Source organism: Ornithorhynchus anatinus, chromosome 16, assembly GCF_004115215.2.
Source record: "Ornithorhynchus anatinus isolate Pmale09 chromosome 16, mOrnAna1.pri.v4, whole genome shotgun sequence".
Taxonomy (NCBI): domain Eukaryota; kingdom Metazoa; phylum Chordata; class Mammalia; order Monotremata; family Ornithorhynchidae; genus Ornithorhynchus; species Ornithorhynchus anatinus.
In genome coordinates this window covers 10,423,221-10,446,110 of record NC_041743.1, presented here as the reverse complement: position 1 = coordinate 10,446,110, position 22,890 = coordinate 10,423,221, and the positions used below count along the sequence as shown (strand labels likewise).

Genomic DNA, 22,890 nt, shown 5'->3' with positions numbered 1-22,890 from the left:
ATCTATGTACAGAATTGATTTAACAACCTTCATTTTATAGAGGTAGAAACTCAGGTAAGGTGTCACTAGCTGACTTTTTTCATGGGCATACAGCAAATATAGGGAAGAGCTAAGAACCCAGGTTTCCAGATTTACAATCCAAAGGTCTTTTCCAGCCTAGTCTTTGATTTTAGGGACTGGGGTACTGAGATTGAACAATTGATTTTTGCTTCTTATTTACTAATATTGTGAGTTCACTTTTCCTTCATCACATGTTTTTATTATGTGATTTAATAACTGTGGTATTTGTTAAGCAATTACAGTGCCAGGCACTGTACTAAGTGCTGGGGTAGATAAGATAATTGTGTTGGACAGTTTCTATCCTACATGGGTCTCATAGTATTAATCCCCATTTTACAGATGAGGAAACTGAGGTTCAGAGAAGTAAAGTAACTTGCCCAAGGTCACACATCAGACAAGTGGTAGAGCCAGGATTAGAACCTAGTTCTTCTGATCTCCAGGCCTGTGCCCTTTCCCTTAGGTCACACTGCTTCTCAATTCTTATTATGCTCAGATTTCCCCTCAACATGTTCTTTAAGCACTTAACACACATAGGAAAACTGACTGTGCCCACTTTGGTCAGGTCAGTGTAGTAGGCCCTAATTCATTCATTCATTCATTCAATCGTATTTGAGTGCTTACTGTGTGCAGAGGACTGTACTAAGCGCTTGGAATGTACAATTCAGCAAGATGCCTAATGCACCTACACAGCTTGCAGGTGTTTAGTAAAAGACTGTTGCCTGACCAGCTAGGGGTCAGCTGACAGTTTACCTTTTCCAAAAGTGGATGATAATGGGGAAGATAGCCAGAAAGCTATTGTGAAAGACGGACCGGTCTAGACGCCCTTCAACAATAGCAGAATGGATGGCGTCCTTCTGAGAGTCAGAAATATTCACCTGCAGAGAGACCAGAAATGGCATTGCTGATACTGCTTTCAGAGGGGCAAGTGGAGGGAAGGGGGTCCTCTAATCCCATTCTCCCACCCCCAAGGCAGGAAGACAAAAGGAAGCCAGTCCACCATCTGGATCCCATCGTGCCCTTGGTGGGGGCAAAGTGAAGAAGCTCGCTGGTCCTCATCTCACCCGCAGCCTGGGAGGGATTTCGGATTGCAGAAAAAGTCTGTAGATAATGCTCCCTTTGGTCCGCAACAAAACAATGTCATTTTCTGTAATCCCTGTGCCTGCCTCCACCAATGCTGCCATGGAGGCCACCAGCTGGTAAAACCTGAAAAGATTAATTGAGAAGGACACCAGGAATGGGAAAACATGGAAATCATTGGGGGATGGTGACTAATGGATTGATTAGTCTCAGAGGCCTGGGGCAATATTACTACGCCTGTTGGGGGAGAAAAGGCTGGAGAGAGTCAGTGCAGGGAAGCAAAAGGGTCCCATGAGAGACTGGGCCATGTCTCCCTGCTGCTTCTTGGGAAAAGCAGCAGGACCATTAATGATTGGGCAGAAGTTTTGACCCATGAACAGGATCAACCAATCAATATCCTTTCTGGGTTAATATGGTAAAGAGTGTGATGGTCCGGAAGTCAGGATCTGCAAGTTAGTCCTGACTCCATTTACCTATTCCAAACTCCCCATCCATTGGGAATGTTTTCATTTAGAATGAACGAGTCACCACTGCTGAGGTAGTCTGTGTTCCTCTGCACACCATTTCAACCCAAGATCTCATTAAAGCAGAACAACTGCAGTCTCTTTTCCTCCAAAAAACACTCATCAAGAACCAGGCATGAAATAAGAACCTAGCTGGCCATTAAAAGTAATTTTGGGGTGAGAAAGCCTCATCCTCCAAAGGAAACAACTGTTTTCATAGAACGATAAGATACACTTTCTCAAAGGAGAAACTGTTCTAAAAGCCATCTTACTTCATAAAGACATGAATATACACAAATACAGATAAAGAGAGGAGGGAGGGAGAGAGCATGGGAGAGAGTAGGAACAGCATGGCCTAGGAGAAAGAGCATGAGCCTGGGAGTCAGAAGATCTGGGTTCTAATTCCGGCTCTGCCTCTTGCCTGCTGGTGGATGGCCATGGGCAAATCACTTCTCTGAGCCTCAGTTTCCTTAACTGTAAATGGAATTCAATACCTGTTCTCCCTCCCTCTTAGACTGTGAGCCCCATGGGGGGCAGGGGCTCTCTCCAACCTGATGAACTTGTATCTACCCCAGGAGGAAGACCTACGACGTCCATCTCCAGGAATGGAGGTACACGGTGTGCCAGAAAACTGAGAGCATCTTGAGAGAGGGGGTGAAAAAGGGGGAGGGAAAAATAAGGCAGAAGTGGGAATTTACCTCTGAATCTCCATCATAAAATGTAAGTCATTGACCAGAAAGTTGACAATGACAAACTTGTTGCCATACAGGCGACGCCTCAGGTACACAATTTCAACATCCTCGGAATCAAAGCCCCGGGCGCTGGCGGAGGACAGGCCTTGGCGGCAGGCATATGGCAGGCATGCGGCCGGAATGACCATGTCTAAGAGAATGAGGAATTAAATCCAGGTCACTGAAACCACTCCTTAGCACCTAGGGACTTTAGTACAAGACTTTAGGCTGGGGCGCGAGGTGAATCATAAGAAAGGGAGGAATGTTCAAGGGTCTGAGGGTTTTTGTCTATAAACTAGTAAATCCCCTCCATTTCCCAGCCCTATTTACTATAATCCTTAGCTAATGCTGCTGTAAAAATTGCTACTTTTGAGCAGCAAAGGCAGACTTGAGTGGAATGAGTGATAACCAAAGTAACAAAACCCCTCTTTCCCAGCCCTCTAATTACCACCCTCCATCTTCTACAAAACCTGATATTATAGTTAATTCCCTTCTTCTGTCTTGTCTTATGCTGTCGAGCCCTCTCAGACCCATAGCAATGCCATAGTCACATCTCTTCCAGAACACCCCACTTCCATCTGCCATCGTTCTGGTAATGTACCCATAAAGTTTTCTTGGTTACATTCCTTTTGATTCCTTCAAAATCATACCCCACAATTCCAAGGAGTGTCCCATCCCTTACCAAATTTAGACTCTGTTTCAGGGAGGTGGAGTGAATGTTGTTGATGTGTTGTTGATGTGAAATGGGATTTCTTTGGATGTTATGTTGGACATATTTGGTTGGAAAACTGTCTGAGAGTGTGAATGAGTGTTGGGCCAAAGGAGTAGCAGTTCTAAAGTGCTCTGGCTAATCTGGTTCTGGTGGCTGCAAAAGGGAAAATAGTAGAATGAAAAGCAGCAAAACCCACTTTCTCTTTCATTGAACATCTCCCTTCGAAGAAATTCCTCAAATTCATAGCGGACTTGTGAATTTTTCATATCCCTCTGAAATTTGCAAAAGCTCTTGATTATGGAAATCAGCGTCCACCAGGCCTTTTTCTGGGAGAAAGAGAGGAGGCGTATATATCAGCGGATGCCTGGTATGGTGGCAACTGACTTAAGGATTTGACAGTCTGGACAGATGGATGACTGTTTATTGACCACCTCCTATGTGTGGAGCAATATGCTTGGTCCTTGAGAGCATACAATCAAAAAGATCCAGTGCCTGCCTGCAAGGATCTTAAAATCTAATAGGCAAATGAATGAGTCAATGATGACTACATGCTCTGAGTCATTTGAAAATGTTGAGGAAAGAAGAAAATCAATGAGACCACTAAGATTTTCCCACCCAGGTTCTCATTGGGTAGGACTAGCCAACAGTCTCCATTCAGGCTATCAGTCCATGCCAAAAGAAGAAAAAGACCAGAGGAAGAAGCAAATGGTGGTCCCTGGGCACAGGATGGAAGGGCACTTGGCACTAGGACAGTGGTCCAGCCATTCTCCTCTTTTGGTTCTGGGTGGACACTATGTCCATGACAGGGTCAGGAAATGTAAGACAGAGGAGAAAAAAGATGTGTGCTAAAGGCTTGCCTGGGGCAGAAATTCAGGACCTGAACTACCCTGTGTTCAGCCCAAGGCCAGTCTGAGGGACAGCCTCTTTTGGCAGTGACTGAGCCCTGTCTGGTCCAAGCTGAAGTGAGAAACAGCCCAGGATTCATTTCTGCACATGCATAGTTGTGCTAGTGGCTTCTGGGAGTTGAAGATCCTAAGGCCTAGAAAGCAGTCATGGATGAAAGGCATGGGCCACTTCTAGTTGGACTTAGGCTCACTTTCGGTCTCATCCACCCTCCTGGAACCAAAAGAGTTGAGAGGTGATTTACAGGGATTGCGTGGGGGATTGGGATTGTAGATTGGGTGTCTACCAGACTCAACTGGTAGACAATCTTCCTTAGCCCCCCTAGGCTTGGGGCCTAAGGGATTCATGAGCTGAGCCCCGACAGGCAGGTCTTGCAGTATAGAGCCTTCAGTCTTGCTCTTCTCTCTTCTAGGTGGGGCAGGGACAGGGTACTGGGGAAACAGCAGACCTCTTATTTATAATCTAGGCCGGACTTCATAGCCGAGGCTCACTAACCTGTCTGCTGCCTTTCAGGTGGGTCCCTGTCCTTCGTGCTTTCTGAGGGGCAGTCAATTCCAATTCAGGCTCCACACCCATCGGGAACAAATCCTGGTATGACTTAAACCTGCCAGAATAGAGCCAGAAGGCCCCCCACAGAGATGGTGATTAGTGCTCTAAATAAATTGAGTCAGAGTTTTGAGAGGAGGGAACAGAAGAGAGAAAGAAGGTCGACTGTGTCCCTCGGGTGTCTCATGCTCCTTCAAAATGCTCCATTAGTCTCCTGATGAGGTAGCTTGGTTTGACATTAATCAAGCAATCAGTCGTATTGTGCAGAACACTGTACAAAGCACATGAGAGAGTACGAGATAAGAGTTGGTAGACATGCTCCCTGCCCAGAAGGAACATACGTAAAGTCTAGAGGGGGAGACAGACATTAAAATAAACTATGGTTATGTACATAAGTCACTGAGGGGTGAGGGCGGGGTGAATAGAGGGTACAAATCAATCAATCAATGGTATTTATTAAGTGCTTACTATGTACAGAGCACTGTACTAAGCACTTGGGAGAGTACAACACAACAGAACTGGCCGACACATTCTCTGTCCATAATGAGTTTACAGTCTAGAGGGGATTAGACAGACGTTCATATGAATAAATAAGTAATTTATAACAAATAATTTAAAGATAAGCACATAAGTGCTGAGGGGTTGGGGGTGTGGTGAATATCAAATGACCAAAGGTCACAGATTCAAGGGCAAGGGGGATACAGAAGGGAGAGGGAATCTGGGAAATGAGGGCTTAGGGAAGGCCTCTTGGATATTTGATTTTAATAAGGCTTCGAAGGTGGGAAGAGGGATGGTCTGTCGGACATGAAGGGAGAGGGAGTTCCAGGCCAGAGGCAGGATGTGGGCGAGGGGTTGGCAGCGAGACAGATGTAGGTACAGTCTAAGTACAGTGAGTAGGCTGGTGCTAGAGGAGCGAAGTGGATGGGCTGGGTTGTAGTAGGAAGACAGTGAGTTAAGATAGGAGGGGGCAGGTGCTGATTGAGTGCTTTAAAGCCAAAGGTAAGAAGTTTCTGCTTGATGCAGAGGTAGTTGGGCAACCACTGGAGGTTCTTTAGGAGTGGGGAAACATGGATTGAATGACATCCAATTCCTTTCTTCCTAACTCAACGGGGCAACCTTCCTTTGGGTGACCAAGAATAAGTTGAGGAGAGGAAGGCCACGCACCATAGTTCTACAGGAAGAGACCGCATCTGAAACCTGAAGCAGAGGGGAAGGACAGTATGCTTAGGTCTGAACCATCTGCAGATACAAACCATAACAGCAACGTGATAATGAGGTCCATCTGCCTCCCACCCCCACTCCCCAACACAGAAGAGGAGCCACTGTGATACAGCAGAATCCTTACCACTTTTCTTCCAAGGACTTCAAAATCAGGTTCTGGGCCAGGAGCATTGTGTTCAGTGTGATCCGCCGGGCTTGAGGGATTTCCCTGATGAAGGGGGCAGAACACTGCAACAAGTCGTCTGAGAAGCACAAAACCAAAGCGGAGAGCATCAGTAGACTCCGGCCACCTAATCACCATACTCCCAAAAGGGGTGGAGTTGGAAATGGCTCAGGACCCGAGACCGCTCCCCACCCCCAAAAACTAGACTTGCTGGGGACAGATGGGGAAGTTATGCATATTGGGGTGCACGGGTACAAGGGTGAGCTCCTTGAGGCCCAGAGTTCTGATTTGAGATTGAGGGGGCGGTCCCTGGGATCAGCCCTAGTCCCCCAGGGAGATACTGAGAGAACAGCTGATTGATCTTCAGAATAGCAGATAAGTGCAATTCCTTTTTCCTTCACCCCCTGAAAAATCCAAGACTAGGGTTTCACATTTGAGCAGCTCTGGGAGACTCCTCCGCTCTCAACAATCCTTTCCACTCCCACCCCTAACCCAGAAATCCTGGGCCCAGAAAGGTCAGTATACCCGGTCTCCGTTTATTTCGTAAGTAAGTCTTGATTGCGCTGCTGAGGAGCATTTTCTGAATCCTGGGGTTGGGCTCAGTGCTGAATTTCTCCACTGCCAACCAGAAGAGCAGTGGGGTCTCTGCCCCATTCATCCTGAGGAATTCCTTGAAGAACTTCTGGTGGATGGGGTGGTAGAGCACTTCCAGGAGGTACCTAGCCATGAGGAGATGCCAGCTCAGTGCCCGTGGCGGCTTTAATAGTAGCAGCAGCAGTAGAAATACTATGGGTATTAATAGCAGTAACAGTAGCAATAGTAGTGACCTTGGGCAAGTCACTTTACTTCTCTGGGCCTCAGTGACCTCATCTGTAATATGAGGATTAAGACCATGAGCCCCACATGGGACAACCTCATTACCTTGCATCAATCCCAGAGTTTAGAACAGTGCTTGGCACAAAATAAGCGCTTAACAAATACCATCATCATTATTATTATTATTAGTATTAATAGTAGTAGCAGTGATATTAATAGCAGTGGTGTGATATAGTGTACTAGGGACTCGGGAAGTACAGAATGCCAAAGTGACACATTCCCTGCCCGCAAGGTAAAGATTAAAAACACATTTACAACTAGAGTGGTTAAAATAAATAATTGAATAAAACATGGATACTTGGGTTCCGAGAATGGGTCAAAATAAGAGCTAGAGCCGGTTGATGGGCTTTGACCCAAAGCCCTGGGAAATTAATCAAGGAAGGGTTTTGGGAGGAGGTGGGGATTTTTCCACTGAGACCACCATGGGCTGGCAACCCCTACGGAGGTGTCAGAGATAGCTAGCAAAACCTGCCTGTGGTAAGACAGTGGGGTTGGGAGTCCTTCCCTGGATTAGGCCATCCTGATAATAATAATGATAATAATAATGGTACTTGTTAAGCGCTATGTGCCAAGCACTGGGGTAGATATAAAATAATCAGATTGTCCCACGCGCGGTTCACAGTCTTGATCCCCATTTTACAGGTGAGGTGACTGAGGCACAAAGAAGTGAAATGACTTGCCCAAAGTCACACAGCTGACAAGTGGTGGAGGCAGGATTAGAACCCACAACCTCTGACTCCCAAGCCCGTGCTCTTTCCACTAAGTCACGCAGCTTCTCCAAAAAGTTCCTTAGGATCACGTTTATGCCCCTGGAGCAGTTGAAGCCCACTGAAAGGACCACGGTACTGGAAGTCCGGCCTGGGGAGATCTTAATTGAAGTTGAAGACAGTCAGGGCCAACCTTTCGTAGACACAAGCACAGGTGTGCAACAGAATGGGAGACTTGGGAGAATGCCACTCCTGCCAAAGAAGCAGGAACACTCCTCCAGGAGTCGATCTAATTTGAGGAGCGGATGGGAAGACCCCTCATGTAGCAGGAATGGGAAGGGTGTGCGGATGCAGTCGGACCCTAGACTGTACCTGGGCCTCAGAGATGGCTTCCTTAAGATGATGCCTCCCCTCTTGATGAAGCTTAGATTGAAGCGGCTAGGAAGCGACACAGTCTTTTTGGTTTCAAACTTCAAGAATCCTGATAGGGAAAAACAGAGGAATGCACACTGGGGCTGTGCCCTAGACACTGATTCTGGCTCCGATCAAAAACATAATCAACCCCGAACCGATCCCACCATCCCACACACTAACCATGCCTCCCTCACCATTCACTCACAGGCACTGCCCCAGACAATGACACTAGAGCTGGGAAGCAGTGTGGCCTAGTGGAAAAAGCATGGGCTTTGGAGTGAGAGGACCTGGGTTCTAATTCAGGCTCCACCAGTTATCTGCCGTGTGCCCCGGGCAAGTCACTTCACTCCTCTGTGCCTCAGTATCCTCGACTGAAAAGTGGGGATGAAATAAATGCCTGCTCTCCCTCCTTCTTAGACTGTGAGCCCCATGTGGGACAGGGACTGTGTCCAACCTGATTAACTTGTATCAACCCCAAGGCTTAAAAGAGTGCTTGAGAAATAGTAAGCACTTTACAGATGCCATAACAGACTAGCTTCTCCCTCACCATTTAATGAACGGCTTAATTCAGTCTTACCGAGGGAGGGCCTGGCTGCACAGTATTTCCGGTAGTCTTCACTTAGCATCTGTATGGCTAGCTTGGGATCCTTTTGAGACAACTCCTCAAAGGTCAATTTGTTTGAGTCTGTGGAAAGAAAAGGGATAAGGTGACCAGATGTCCTGCAGTAGCCTGAGGAGCTCACTTATGGGGGGCACTGTCCCACCCCTGAAAAGCCCAAGGCAAGAAGGACCTTTCAAAGGCCTTGGGTGGTAAGGCAGAGGTAGCCAGTTGTGGAGATGATGGTCCAATTGGGGTGCTGTTTTGGCCCTGAAGAAGCACCTGTAAATGCTTAGTGCAGTTCTCTGCTCACAGGACATATCTGTAACTTATTTCTATTAATGTCTGCCTCCCTCTCTAGACTGTAAACTCATTGTGGGCAGGGAATGTGTCTGCTTCTTGTTGTATTCTCCCCAGCTCTTAGTACAGTGCTCAGCACACAGTAAGCACTCAATAGACATGGTTGAATGAATTGAATGAGTGAATGAAAGTCCTTAATAAATACCACTGATGGATTGATTGTCTTTGCCTTCTTCAGTGGTGGCAACCCAAAAGCTGCTGCTGTCATTTTGACTATAGCTGAACTAGTCCATCTGGCTATAGCAGACTTCCCATCAGAGGCCCAGAAGTACAAATTTCAGAGCAGCTAGGTGATCAACAGACTTGCCATGCCACTGCCCTCATCCGATTCAGGTGGCAATGGCACTGATGGCCAGAATCGCTAGATCTGGGTGACCTCGGGGGTGAACAAGGTACCGTTATCATCATCATCATCATCACTTTGTCCTAGGGTGACTTCTATGTCACCAAAGAAAGATATGGAAGAAGAGGTGGATGGGAAGAAGGGCGATAGAAAATTTGGGTATTCTCTAGCAAGAGTGATGGTTCTAGGGCTTCTGGGCTTCGATGCTTTTGATTAAGGGTAGTTCAATCATATTTATGGAGTGTTTTCTGTGTGCAAAGCTTGGGAGAATACAACACTAAACAGACACATTCCCTGCCCACAACAAGCTTACGGTCTAGAGGACTAAGGGTAACGACTGACTCGGAAACCTGATATGGCTTGCCTGCTTCCTCCTCACCTGGGAGCCTGGCACATGGGGTCAGGGAGGAAACCTCAACCTCTTACCTTCTACCTTCTCTACTGTCTCCATCTCCGCCTGGAGAGAGCCTCTTTTCCTCAGGTCCTGGGCAGCAAGCTGCCAGTGTGGCTCCATGAGCAATTCAAAGTTCCCCATCCTGGCCATGGTCTGACTGAAAGCCAGGGCTCCCTGAACCCTCTTGAGCAGCCACATGTACTCCCTGGGACCCCTAGGTTCTTCTGTCTTTGGAGACCTGAGATCGAAGCTTCTGGACTGAGTCTGTAACAGAGAGAGGAGTCGATTTCCAACCCTAAACTGGGAGCATGGAAAGAGTTGGGCCCTTCCAGGTCCTGGCCACCAGTATTCATTCAATTGTATTCATTGAACACTTACTGTGTGCAGACCACTGTTCTAAACACTTGGGAGCATAATCTATAACAATGTATTGTTGGGGTTTCTGGCCCTGACTGGGGATGGGGATAAGAACCGCCCAAAACAAGTGGAGGGAAGAGGCAGTCTTCATGATTCCAACTGACAAGGTCCCCCCGCCAGCTCCCTCTGGGCCCTTTTGCCTCTGGATATTGATTGACTGGAAAATCAGACCCGACATTCCATGGCCCAGAAGCAGAACTCCCTGTCCCACTACAAGTTCCATCCCTTCAACCACTCCCTCTGGGGACAGAGTCTGGGGCATTGCTTCTTTGGCCCAGTATGGCCTCAAGCTTGGTCTGTGGTGGTGGGGAAAAAGGTTCAAGGGGTGGAACGCTTGCAACAGCAGTAGAAGCACCATGGCCTGGTGGAAAGAACATGTGCTTGGGAATCAAAGGATCTGGGTTCTAATTCTGGCTCTGCCATTTGCCTGCTGTGTGACTTTGTGTGAATCACTTAAATTTTCTGTGCCTCAATTCCCTCATCTGTAAAATAGGGATTAAATAGACATTCTTCCTCCTACTTAGACTGTGAGCTCCACGTGGGATAGGGACGATGTCCGGACCTAATAATAATAATAATTGTGGTATTTGTTAAGCGCTCACAGTCTTAATCCCCATTTTACAGATGAGATAACTGAGGCACAGATAAATGAAGTGACTTGCCCAAAGTCATCCAGCAGACAAGTGGTGGAGCAGGGATTAGAATCCAGGTCCTTTGGAATACCAGGCCCAAGCTCCATCCACTAGGCCTTGCTGCTTCCCTCATTATCTTGTATCTACACCAGTGCTCAGTACATAGTAAGCTTTTAACAAATACCACAATTATTATTATTACCTTTAGTCTCCCTCCTCTCCCTCAGTCTGGGGCTATGAAATGCCTGTTTGCTGCAGGGAAGAAGGGGACTCCCCTTCACCCATACTGTTGGTGCAGGGTCTCTGTGGCTCATGGGGAGGGGTGGGACCCTTCATATTGGTGGTCTTGGGTCCCCTTCATCTGCCCCTCAGTTTCTGTACTAGCGTTTCTGTTAAAGAATATCCGTGCTATATTCAAATGGTAGATTTTGTAGAAATCTGGGAGAAATCATTCCCTCTCTCTCAAAAACATTCTCCTAGGAGGCCTACCACAAAGTAGAGAAACTCTTCATCATCTTGATCGAGAAAGCTGTCATAGAACACGCTGAGGATCTGAAATCAAAGCACAAGTAGGTTCCATGCAGAGTGGGCTTAATCGATGGTATTTACTGAGTGCAGAGCACCATACTAAGTGCTTGGGAGAGTTCAATACAATGTAGTTGGCAGACACGTTCCCTGCCCACAGCAAGCTTACAGCCTACAGTCAAACTCCTTAGGGCAGATCAGGAAGAAGGTGGGCTGTTTGCTGGCGAATATCTCCATATTGAAACAGAAATTAAGTTGTGAATGGTTCAGGGTCATCAGCTTGCAGGGCTGGCTTCTGACTGCAAAAATACAGGCAGCAGCCTTGGGATGCATGGTCAGAAAGAGTTGTGAGGATTGTCTATTCAGAAATCGAAGCACAGAAATTTTGAGATCTACTAATTTCAGGATTAAAAATTGCCATCAGTCCATGGACCATGGGCAGCACACAGTCATGGCATTTTTGGCAACTGGCACTGTTAAACTGTGAGGGTTCCCATCTTGCACCCCAGAAATCCAAGGCAGCTCTAAGGGGCTCTAGGTTCTGAGCCAAGCAAGAGTGGCCCTGGTGGATTCTGCTTGCATTCAGAGCTACCTTAGGGGGCCAGCTCTGAGCCCTGGAAAATGGGAGCAGCTGGTAGTGAGGAAGCTGTAGGATTACAGTCTACAGACACGTAGAAGCCTAAGGACACTGTGGGTAGTTCATACAAGACTGAAAGGAGTTTTGGCTTGGACAATCTGGTCTGACTGCCTCCACGACTCAAATTTGCCAGGCAGTTAGTTTCCTTGGGTCATGTCAGCCTGTCTGTGGCTGCAGATCCTCCTTCAATCAATCAACCATATTTATTGAGCATTTACTATGTGCAGAGCACCATACTAAGCACTCGGATGAGTACGATAAAACAGAGTTGGTAGACACATTCCATGCCCACATCAAGAAGCAAGATGGCCTAGTGGATAGAGCATGGGCCTGGGAGTCCAAAGGACCTGGATTCTAACCCCTGTGCTGCCAGTTGTCTTCTGTGTGGCCTTGGGCAAGTCACTTCACTTTTCTGTGCCTCAGTTGCCCTATCTGTAAAATGGGGATTAAGACTCTGAGCACCATGTAGGACAAAGACTGTATCCAACCTGATTATCATGTATCTCTCTCAGCACTTAGTAGTGTGTGGTGCATAGTAAGTGCTTAACAAATACCATTAAAAGAAAGAAGAAAAACAAGCTTACTCCTTACCTTGCAGATCTCGTTCTGAGCCGTGAGGATCCAGGGCAGCACCTCTGCGGAGGGTAGCAGGTCTCGCAGGCACTGGATAGTTTGGGGGCTGAGCGGGAGGCGGAAGCCAAGCTCCTCGTTCAGGTAGATCTGGCAGATCCTCTCGCCCAGCAAGTGCTGGAGGAGCAGGTTCCCATCCGGCTTGGGGCTCATCACAGCATGCAGGAAGTTCTCCAGGTCTTGCCAGAGGTCCAGAAGGAGGCTCTCCACTTTGTGGTTCTGAGACTTCAGGTACTGCCGGAAAGGGCGGCCGGCACAGAGATCGGAAGTCAGGGCCCAGTGGACGTACTCAAAGGAGGGTTTCTGCTGGTCCAGACACGAGGGGTAGCTGACGACAGGGGTGCTGCTGCTGAGCTTGGAGTAGACCCTCCTCTCACGGATGTCCTCCAACTTCAAAGGCCAGTGGACTTCAGGGTCAGGGCTCGGAGGGCCGGGGGACTTGAAGCCATCGGCATCTCTGATATCCGGGTCTCCCTCCACCTGCTTCAAAGGGGACGCTGGGGCAGATGACCCTATTAAGGCGTCCCTTCCCACACGAGTCCTCACCTCTCTACCTCTGCTGCTCTTCGGCCTCTCCTTCAAAGGCAACTTGTCTCCCCTGAGCTGCTCTGCGACCGGTGGTCTACTCACAAGCACCATGGACTGCCACATCTGCTTCTTGGCCATCTTGCTTGAATAAGGCTCGGTGGTCCAGCAGCCCTCCTTGATGGTGCCCTTGAGGGGCGGGATTTCTGGCTGCACGGGCGAGCTCCACTCCAGGTGCTCCTCGTACTCCTTCAACAAGGCCTGGCACTTTTCCTCTTTGGCCATGCACAGCTTGCTGTGGATGTAGAAGTTCGGGAGCCAGTAGCTCTGGAGCTTGAACAGAGCAACTTTCTGCATGTGGCTCAGGACCTCCCGCCGGGTAATGCATTGGGTGGGGTGCCACACCGAGAGGTTCAGCAGAGACTCTGGAGGGGAGATAGAAAAGTCAACGGTGGTGCAGGTTCTAGGATGGAGAAGGGTGAATCATGCCCCAGTCCCACCCGCCATTCCTGAAAAAGTCTTACCCAGAGCAGTGGGGGGAACAGATGCTCAGACTCATTGTTGCCTACTGGAAAGAGCAGGGGCCTGGGAATCAAAGGACCTGGGTTCTAATCTCAGCTCTGCCACTTGCCTGCTGTGGGAGCTTGGGCAAGTCACCTAACTTCTTCATGTCTCGTTTTCCTCAATTGTAAAATACCCGTTCTCTCTCCTCCTTAGACCAGGAGTCCCATGTGGAACAGGGACGCTGTCCAATCTGATTAACTTGTATATACCCCAGCACTTAGGACAGTGCTTGACACTTAGTAAGCACTTAACAAATACCAAAAAAGAAAGAAATGCCAGATATTTTGGAGTCTTTTTTGGGGGGTGTTTGAAGAACAACTCTCCTCATCTCCGCCACTCCTGAAATCTCAGCTCCTCCAGGAGGCTTTCCCTGACTAACTTCCACCATCCCAGATCATGTCATTCCATCGGCTTCCCTTAGTACTCTTGTTTATATTATGTATGCTTGATCTTCATTTATTTATGTTTTTTTCCATACTTATGCCTGGAAAGTAATTGGATCTATGGGTTCCCTCCCATTCTCACCATATGCATCATTGTATATGTACCCTTCAAAGCATTCAGTAGAGCACTCTACCCACAGTTGATACTTGATAAATACTGAAGATGGACTGATTGAGAAGAGAGATTCACCCAGCTGGAATGGCTTTGGTGTTGAAGGCAGGGGGATGCCCTGGATAGATCCCTGCCGACACTCGATTTCTATGGTTTCTGGGGCAACTTATCCCTCCGATTCTTACTGATGTTTACGTTGCAGAGGGTCAGCACTGTGGAGCCCTCCTGAAGATGGGTGGCCTTCAGCATGAGGAGGAGGGAGACATAGAGGTCTCTCTGTCCGGCATCCGTTTCGTCCATTCCCAGAATCCTCTCTGTACTGATCCAGAAATCCACCAGGTCTTCCCCTGCAGATCAAAGAGGACCCCGATAAGGAAGAAAATGTTGCAAGTGCAGGTGCTGGGGAAAAGTCAGGAGGCAGGAGGCCCCAAAGCATTTCCAGAAATGCCTAGCTGATAGAGTTGGCCTTTTAGCCAGTCACATTCAAGGAGGGAGAGGAAGCAAATTGAGAGGCCTCCCATGGCAGGAAAACTAAGAGAGCCAAATAACCAACAATACTTAGAATTTATCCAGAACGTGTGGTTTCCAAAGGATTTCACATCAAATGTCCTTTTTGTCCTCACGCTGAATTGAAAATGAGGAGAAAATGGAAACTATGGTTATGCCCATTTTAGAGATAGAAAAACTGAAAAGCCAAAGGGTTAAATAGCTCGCTCAGAATAGGGGCTAGGATTTCTTGCTTCAAGGCTCTTCCAACAGGTTCAGTGGCCATTTGCCTTATTTTCTCAACCTGGTTGGTGGTTGCTGGGACCACTGGCCTACCATGGTCTTGGCCTGTGGTCTCTACAGTGAAGGAGAAAAGACTTGGGTGGGACATAGGGAAAGGGAATCTGCAGGCAGACTGTTTCTGCCAGAGTTGTGCCCAGAGAACTAAGAAGAGAACTATTCACCAGTAGAGTAGTTCCGCTCCTGACACTGGCCTAGCCAGGACCTCTCTTTTCAGGGGATCCTACTCAGGGTTTTCCCTGATTGGTGGCCATGGACAGGCTATCTGAGGTCCCCCAAGTATGGGGCCCTGGGCAAAGGAAGGTGGTCACAAAGGGAGCTCCAGTCACTCACCTGCTGTTCCTTGGAGATAGGCAAAAAACCGCCAGAGTCCTCTGACTCCTGCAATGCATCTGTGCAGCAGCCACTGATCTGCTTTCTTCCATCTCAGCATGGCCACTGCCAGAGAAACCTCCAAATTAGTATGACCAGCACACACGTGCATACAGGCATGTAATCATAATAATGCTACTTTTTAAGTACTTACTAAATGCTGAACACTGAGCTAAGTGCTGGATAAAATCAAGATCATCTGATTGTGGGCAGGGAATGAATCTACCAACTCTGTTGTATTGTATTCTCCCAAGCACTGGACTAAGTGCTCTGTACACAGTAAGTGCTCAATAAATACCATTGCTCAATAAATACCATTGATGATGGTGATGATCGGATACAGTGCCCGTCTCAGTTCTCCACAGTCTAAGAGGGCGGAAAATAATTTTCTCCCCACTTTTTGGTTGAGGAATCTGAGGCCCAGAAAAGTTAAGTGGCTTGCCTAAGGTCACACAGCAGGCACATGGCAGAGCCGTAAATACAACCTGGGTTTTCCAACTCCTGGTCTGAGGTTCTTTCCACTTGGCCACACTGCCTCTACAGGGGCACATGCCGTAGGCCCACCCACTGTCCTCCGTCCGGGCCTGCCAATTCCCCCCACTTCCTCTCCTGGAGGGAAATGGGAGAGTGAAATGAAGCAACAACATCACCACAACTTCAGTTGCATCCGTGGCAACTTCTGCTGACTGAGGGACCATTAGCATGAGAAAGAGTCAGCAGCGGTGGGGTGACAGAAGCTACAGGAATGATCACTTTTAGTCAGAAATGCTGGGCACATCCAATGGATGCCCCATTATATGAATCTAGATGAAAAATGCTGGGTTATCACAGGCCTGGGGCCTGGGCTGCTGTGAAGGAAGAAGGAGCCTGCTTGGGTTTGCCAGGATAGGGATCTGGTAGCTGTCGGAGTCTTATAGACTTTTGGACACTCTCTTAGAACAGCTAGCAACTTGGGTGCCCCTTGAGGCATGGACAAGCTAGGTACACATTTCTGAACCCTTTATTCACCCTACCCTCTGCCCCACAGCTCTTACATTCATATCCGTAATTTATTTATCTATATTAATTTCTACCTCCCCCTCTACAGCCCAAGCTTGTTTTTTTGTTGTTGTTGTTGTTTGTTTTTATGGCATTTGTAAAGTGCTTACTATGTGTCAGGCACTATACTAAGCACTGGCGTAAAGACAAGCTAGTCAGGTTGGACCCAATCCATGGGGCTCACAGTCTTCATCCCCATTTTACTGATGGGGTAACTGAGGCACAGATAAGTTGACTTGTCCAAGGTCATCCAGACAAGTGGCGGAGCCGGGATTAGAAGCCAGGTCCCTCTGATTCCCAGGACTGTGCTCTATCCACTAGGCCATGCTGCTTCTCTTCTGGGCAGGGACTGTGCTGCCAATCGTACTCTCTCAAGTGCTTAGTACAGTGCTTTGCCCACTGTGAGCGCTCAATAAATAAATGACTGATTTTTTTCAAGTCTGCTGTGGGGGATAGGCCAGTGGTACTTCAGCTCCCCTGCAGCTGGGAGCCTTTGTTCATGGCCTATCACTCAACCTAGTTCCTGCTCTTCCCATGCTGCCTGCCAACCTGAATCCTGAGGTAATCTGGCAGAGGACAGCCCAGTGCCAGCCCAGATCCAGAGCCGTTAGATAAATACCATTTGCTGCTACTACAGTTTCCCAGGAGTAGCCCCACTCTCATTCCCACCTTAGTGATGGTTTCTCTCAGCCCAGATGGGCTAATCAGTCACTCTCCACTCACCTCCTTCAGGAGACTTGATGAAGCTAAGGAACTCCTGGCAGAGAATGTAATGGAGACATGAGTCTGTTTTGCAGAAGTGAGGCAGTCGGAACTTCTCCATCCAGGTCATCAAACCCTTGAACTTTGCCACCTGGAGCCAAAAGGGGCAAAACTAGTGAGTGAGAGGTGAGTCTCTGGGGAACTCCCATCTACTGGGGTGACCAGATGAGGCAGCCTCCTCACTAAGACACAATCTAGGCCCTGCTACCTACCTGGCTTCAACCTGGGTGCCGGGAATGGAGAGGGCCCGATTGGTGGAATACTACTACTAATAATAATAATTGTAGTATTTGTTAAGCCCTTACTATGTGTGAGGCACTGTTCTAAGCTCTGGGGTGGATACAAGCAAATTAGGTTGGATATAGTCCCTGACCAACACAGGGCTCAAAGACTTAAACCCCATTTTACAGTTAAGGTAACCCAGCTCTTAGAACAGTGCTTGACATATATTAAATGCTTAACATGGCCTGGTGGAAAGAGCAAGGGCTTGGGAGTCAGATAACTTGGGTTCTAATCCTGGCTCTGCCACTGCTGTGTGTCCTTGGGCAAGTCACTTAACTTCTCTATGCCTCAGTTACCTCATCTGTAAAATGGGGATTAAAAGTGTGAGCCCCACATGGGACAACCTGATTACCCTGTACCTACCCCAGTGCTTGGCACATAGTAAGTGCTTAACAAATACAATTATTATTATTAATAATTACCATCAATTATCAGAGCTCAAATCTGATTGAAAACTCATGCCATCAACTAGGTAAATCCACTGATAATCTGTTTCATATGTTGGAGAGAAGCATGCAGGGGTGGAAAGACACTGGAGACCTCACCCCCCGTACTTTTCCTGTAGTTCAGATTCCCAGAGAAAATCCTGCTTGGGATTCCCAGAGTTCTCCTTTTCCAACAAGGGAATCAGAACAGACCCTTGGAATAGGGGTGCAGTTCTCTGGCTCTCCTGGAGGCATTAGCATTTAAAGAGGAAGTTACCTCACAGGTCACCCTAGGCGGGCACGTAAAGAAGATAGATTTATTACTTTGTTCCAGATTGGTTATTCAGCTCAGCTGCCTGGATCACATCTGGATCCCTCCCTTCCTCACCACCTTGCTCTCCTCCCCCACCTCCACTTCCCCTGTCCCCTTCCCCTTGGGGGAAGGAGGAACTCACCAACTGGTGGGGGATGTCTGGGCACAGGATCCACTGGGAGTCATTAAAAATGTAAATGGGGCACTGGCCAAAGACCTGTAAAAGAGAGTAAGGTCAGGACTCCTGGGAGGCTATGCAAAGGCCCCAGGATGTGAAGTGAGAGAGAAGACACTGTTTTCTTCCCACGATGATAAGGTGACTCTGTTTTCAGGAGATCAAAGTGGAGCAAGACCTGCTGTGGGGTGAGGCAGGAGGCTGGAAAGCAGGAAAGAAAGACAGAAAGAGCCTGAGGCAGAGAGGGTGGGGGACAGAGAATGGAGAGATGAGGAGAGCAAAGGCTTATGCATAAGTGACATATACACACACACACATATATAGTCAATCATATTTACTGAGTACTTACTATGTGCTGTAATAATAATAATGTTGGTATTTGTTAAGCGCTTACTATGTGCAGAGCACTGTTCTAAGCCCTGGGGTGGATACAAGGTCATCAGGTTGTCCCACGTGAGGCTCACAGTTAATCCCCATTTTACAGATGAGGTAACTGAGGCACAGAGAAGTCAAGTGACTTGCCCACAGTCACTCAGCTGACAAGTGGCAGAGCCAGGAGTCGAACTCATGACCTCTGACTCTGAAGCCCAGCTCTTTCCCCTGAGCCACACTGCTTCCCCTGTACTGACCACTCGGGGGAGTACAATATAACAATAAACAGACATATTCCCTGCCCACAAGGGGCTTATAGCCTAGAGGGGCAGATGGACATTACTATAAATCGATGTTATAGATATGTACATTCAGAAACACATGCCCATGTGTATATTCATACACAAGCATGTTCAAACATACAGACCCACCTATGCACATATTTTTAGAAATACAAGCATGCAGTTATACTCATATAGACACACATGAACATATATACACATGAAAACTCACATATGCACACATAAATAGGCATGTACAAAGGCACACAATCACTCAGACATCATCATCATCATCACCATCAATGGCTTTTATTGAGCATTTACTGTGTGCAGAACACCATATTACCCTCCTGGGAGAGTACACTGCAACAGAGTTGGTAGACCATTCCCTGCCCACAGGAAGTTTACAGACACATACCCATAGTTGCGGCTTCTTCCTCCACCATTGCAATCAGTCAGTGGTATTTGAGCATTCACTGTGTGCAAAGCATCATTATTAAATTATGCTATTGCAGCTGAGATTGGGGCAGCCGTTCAAATCTTCCTTGCTGTTTCGATTGCACCTGTGTTCCCCACTGAACCTGGTGTCTGATTTCATTTCTGTCGTGACTTCTGGGGAGAAGCCCATAATCACGGTGGAAATGGCATTGACAGTGGAAGTGCATGGTGAAGCAGAAGCGAAATCAGTCAGTCAATCGTATTTATTTGGAAATTAGTGTGTGCAGATCACTGTACTAAGCCCTTGGGAGAGTACAATATGACACCGCCAGTCCCCGGCTGCTACAGCGGTAGGGCTCCTTGGTCCAGGCCCAGCCTCCACCTCTGCCACCCTGACCAGAAATGGGGCCTTACTGGGGTCTCCTGGTCAAGCGCTTAGTATAGTGTTCTGCACATAGTAAGCACTCAATAAATACTATTGCATGAATGAGTGAATGAATAATTTAGATGGCAGACCATATTTCCTAAACTGCTTAATGTGGAAGGTCCAGTCACTTTAGCCAATGTCCGTGGGTGCTTTCTGTTATATTCTACTCTCCCAAGCCCTTAGTACAGCGCTCTGCACACAGTAAGCACTCACTAAATATGACTGACTCCCTTCCTTTCCCATGATTTCTCGTCATGCACTTGTATTTATTGAGTGTTTACTGTGTGCAGGGCACTGTACTAAGCGCTGGGGAGCATACAACAATAAACAGACACATTCCCTGCGTGGCTCAGTGGAAAGAGCCTGGGCTTCGGAGTCAGAGGTCACGGGTTCGACTCCTGACTCTGCCACTTGTCAGCTGTGTGACTGTGGGCAAGTCACTTAACTTCTCTGTGCCTCAGTTACCTCATCTGTAAAATGGGGGTTAACTGTGAGCCTCACGTGGGACAACCTGGTTACCCTGTATCTACCCCAGCGCTTAGAACAGTGCTCTGCACATAGTAAGCGCTTAACAAATACCAACATTATTATTACAGTCTAGCAGACATATCTTCTCCCTTTCCTGTCTCTTGATTTAGAGAACTACTCTCCAGCAGGCAATCCACAGTAAGGGCTAGGGAGAGTGGAATGTATGTTGAACCAGAAAGATGAAAGAGGCAGATGGAGGGTTAAGTAAGGAACGGGGTAATGATCTTCGGATTTGCTGCTTCACCCAGCACAGAGAGGGGGGCCTGGTGATTATGGCCATCCTGCTATTCGGCCCTAGGAGCATGGAATGCTGGGCCCCAGGGGATTAGATGTCTTTTGGGCTGGGTGAGGGGAGAGTTGTGTGGTACCCTGGAGTCTGGGAAATTCAGGCTGGTAAAACACAACTGGCTTACCGGGAGAGAGAGGAATATGTTGAAAAAATCTGCAAAGACTTCATCTTCTAACAGCACTATCAGATCGGTTGAGGCGATTATCTCTATATGGAAGAAAGGAAACCAAAAGCTAGGTTTTCCAGCCAGAACAAATAAATCCAGAGATGGAAGGAAGCGGTGGGTTCAAAGTGAAGAGGGAGCAACGCAATCAAGAAAAAGAAGGTTTTAAAAGCTCTGTAGCTACGAAAGTCACCAATCACAAAAATAACCGGAGGGAGAGATTTTATCCTAGGGCTTTTTTTTTCTCTTCTGGGAAAGGTAATAAAAAGTAGGAGCTTGGCGGGTCTTAAAGGTTTTCCATTAACAAGAAAGAGCAGTGATCAGGTGCTAATCTCCCCCTCTTCCCCGCCCCCACAACACACCCCACCTGCCTTTGTCCAAGGGGCTGGAAGAAGGGTGTGATGCAAACTCCTTAGTTAAAATAAACCCTTAGTTAAAACTCTTCAGTTTCTCTTGCAGGCCCTGAATAATAAAGGAGCTTGCCCAAAGTGACCATTCAACAACAAACCAAAGAAATGACAATCTTGCACATAAAAACACTCATTTAGAAACTGAAGGGTAAATACACTTTGTACCCAAAGGACCGCGTTACAGGCTTCTGACTTCTGCTAGTACTACAGAATTAGCTCTGGGGATAGAGAGGGGGAAAGTGAGGCTTGCCACAGTTAGTCGATGGCCCACACATTACAAACAAGATATTGATATCAGGTACCCTTTCAAGTGCCTAGTACCGTGCTCTGCACAGAATATCTCACCCTTGATAATACAGATTGATTCATATAGATCAATCAATGGCATTTATTGAATGTTAACTATGTGCAGAACAATGTACTAAGCACTTACTGAGCCAATCAAGCGGCGGGGTGGGGGGCGGCAGGCAGTAAGTATTTACTGAATACACACAGTATGCCTAGCACTGAATTAAAAACTGGGAAAACATGAGAGGAAAAGATAGAGGCACTGCCCTCAGGGAATTATAGTCTCATAGGGAAGTCGAGAAAAGCAAGGCTAAGGTACAATTAAATTCAGTCATGATCAGCTGGGCTGAGGGGGAAGAAAAGGTTAGGGGCTCCCAGGTTAAAGAGACTAAAGAGACGGAACTTGAACTGAGTTTACCCTTCCTTCTTCAAGGAACACATTTCTTTCCTTAATGGCATTTTTTTTCCCTTCAGGATCTAGTCCTTGTCTTTCTAATTCTTCCTCTCCCTGTACTTTGCTACCTTCTGTCCCCTACACTTTTCTCCATTCTACCACTCCCCTCCCAGCATAACCCCAACACCTCACCAGCAGTAGATGAGAATAATACGACCAACTCCATGGGAACGAGGGTCCCGGAGAAACAAAATCCACAGGTAAAGCAAAACCCTTCTTGTAGCGAATTATTTTAATCCCCTCCCACTACAAAGCCGCTTCCAAGGACTGATAAATTAGATTTCCTCTCTCTTCATCTCCCTCCCTGATCTAACCTCCAGTCGGAGGGATTAATGAGCAGTGAAATGACTCAAAAGCAGAAGCAGAAAAGAAGAGGAGACACCGGGGACGGTCTGAGTAATCAACCCCTTACTATGGGGCTGTTCTGTTCAATTAAACGTTTGGAGACAATGTCAATTTCTCCCCTTCGAGGATTGGAAGCGTTTGGAAGTCAGACTAAGGGCCACTCACCCACATTAGTCATGGTGTCCTACTCATCGAACCATTGTTTGAGAGTGGGAGTAGTTGACAACGGAACTGGTACCTCTGTGAAGCAAGAGGAACTCAAGAGTTCCAAATTCCATTAGGCAAACAGGCTGGTAGTGACAAATGCCGGGGATTGTGTTGGGCCTCTGTCTCCTGCTTCTTGTAAGGCAGAGATCAGGTGATCGCTGAAGGCCCTCGCAGATACCAGACAAGGAGGTGCACGTGATGTCTCAGACATTACGCCGGGAACACAGTTTAATGGATTATGTCACCCACACCATTTGTAGGAAACAGACCAATTTTATGTGATCTCAGTGTACCACTATCACTCATTCCAGAGACACTACATTCCCCATCCACCAGCCCAGGTCTTTCAATAATCAATGGCATTTTTTGAGCGCTTATAGTGTGCAGATCACTCTACTAAGTGCTTGGGATGGGTCCATATGAACTCTAAGGCAGCATCTGA

General features: G+C 47.5%; 1 protein-coding gene across 2 annotated transcripts in view; it reads right to left on the bottom strand.

Moving 5' to 3' along the window:
• RGSL1 (regulator of G protein signaling like 1) overlaps positions 1 to 22,510 on the bottom strand; it is a 31,388-nt gene extending 8,878 nt beyond the window's left edge. For both annotated transcript variants that reach the window (XM_029080331.2, XM_039914391.1), the window contains exons 1-18: positions 22,407 to 22,510; positions 20,706 to 20,788; positions 18,214 to 18,288; positions 17,013 to 17,142; positions 15,213 to 15,317; positions 14,279 to 14,440; positions 12,411 to 13,399; positions 11,147 to 11,209; positions 9,641 to 9,872; positions 8,491 to 8,598; positions 7,872 to 7,980; positions 6,442 to 6,635; positions 5,878 to 5,995; positions 4,482 to 4,590; positions 3,280 to 3,409; positions 2,339 to 2,522; positions 1,122 to 1,263; positions 811 to 935 (exon numbers count right to left, since the gene is read on the bottom strand). In XM_029080331.2, coding sequence (XP_028936164.1) covers positions 811 to 935; positions 1,122 to 1,263; positions 2,339 to 2,522; positions 3,280 to 3,409; positions 4,482 to 4,590; positions 5,878 to 5,995; positions 6,442 to 6,635; positions 7,872 to 7,980; positions 8,491 to 8,598; positions 9,641 to 9,872; positions 11,147 to 11,209; positions 12,411 to 13,399; positions 14,279 to 14,440; positions 15,213 to 15,317; positions 17,013 to 17,142; positions 18,214 to 18,288; positions 20,706 to 20,788; positions 22,407 to 22,419 — 3,071 coding nt within the window. In that variant the 5' untranslated portion in view covers positions 22,420 to 22,510. The remainder of the gene's footprint in view (positions 1 to 810; positions 936 to 1,121; positions 1,264 to 2,338; positions 2,523 to 3,279; positions 3,410 to 4,481; positions 4,591 to 5,877; positions 5,996 to 6,441; positions 6,636 to 7,871; positions 7,981 to 8,490; positions 8,599 to 9,640; positions 9,873 to 11,146; positions 11,210 to 12,410; positions 13,400 to 14,278; positions 14,441 to 15,212; positions 15,318 to 17,012; positions 17,143 to 18,213; positions 18,289 to 20,705; positions 20,789 to 22,406) is intronic.
• Between the last annotated feature and the right edge of the window lie 380 nt (positions 22,511 to 22,890).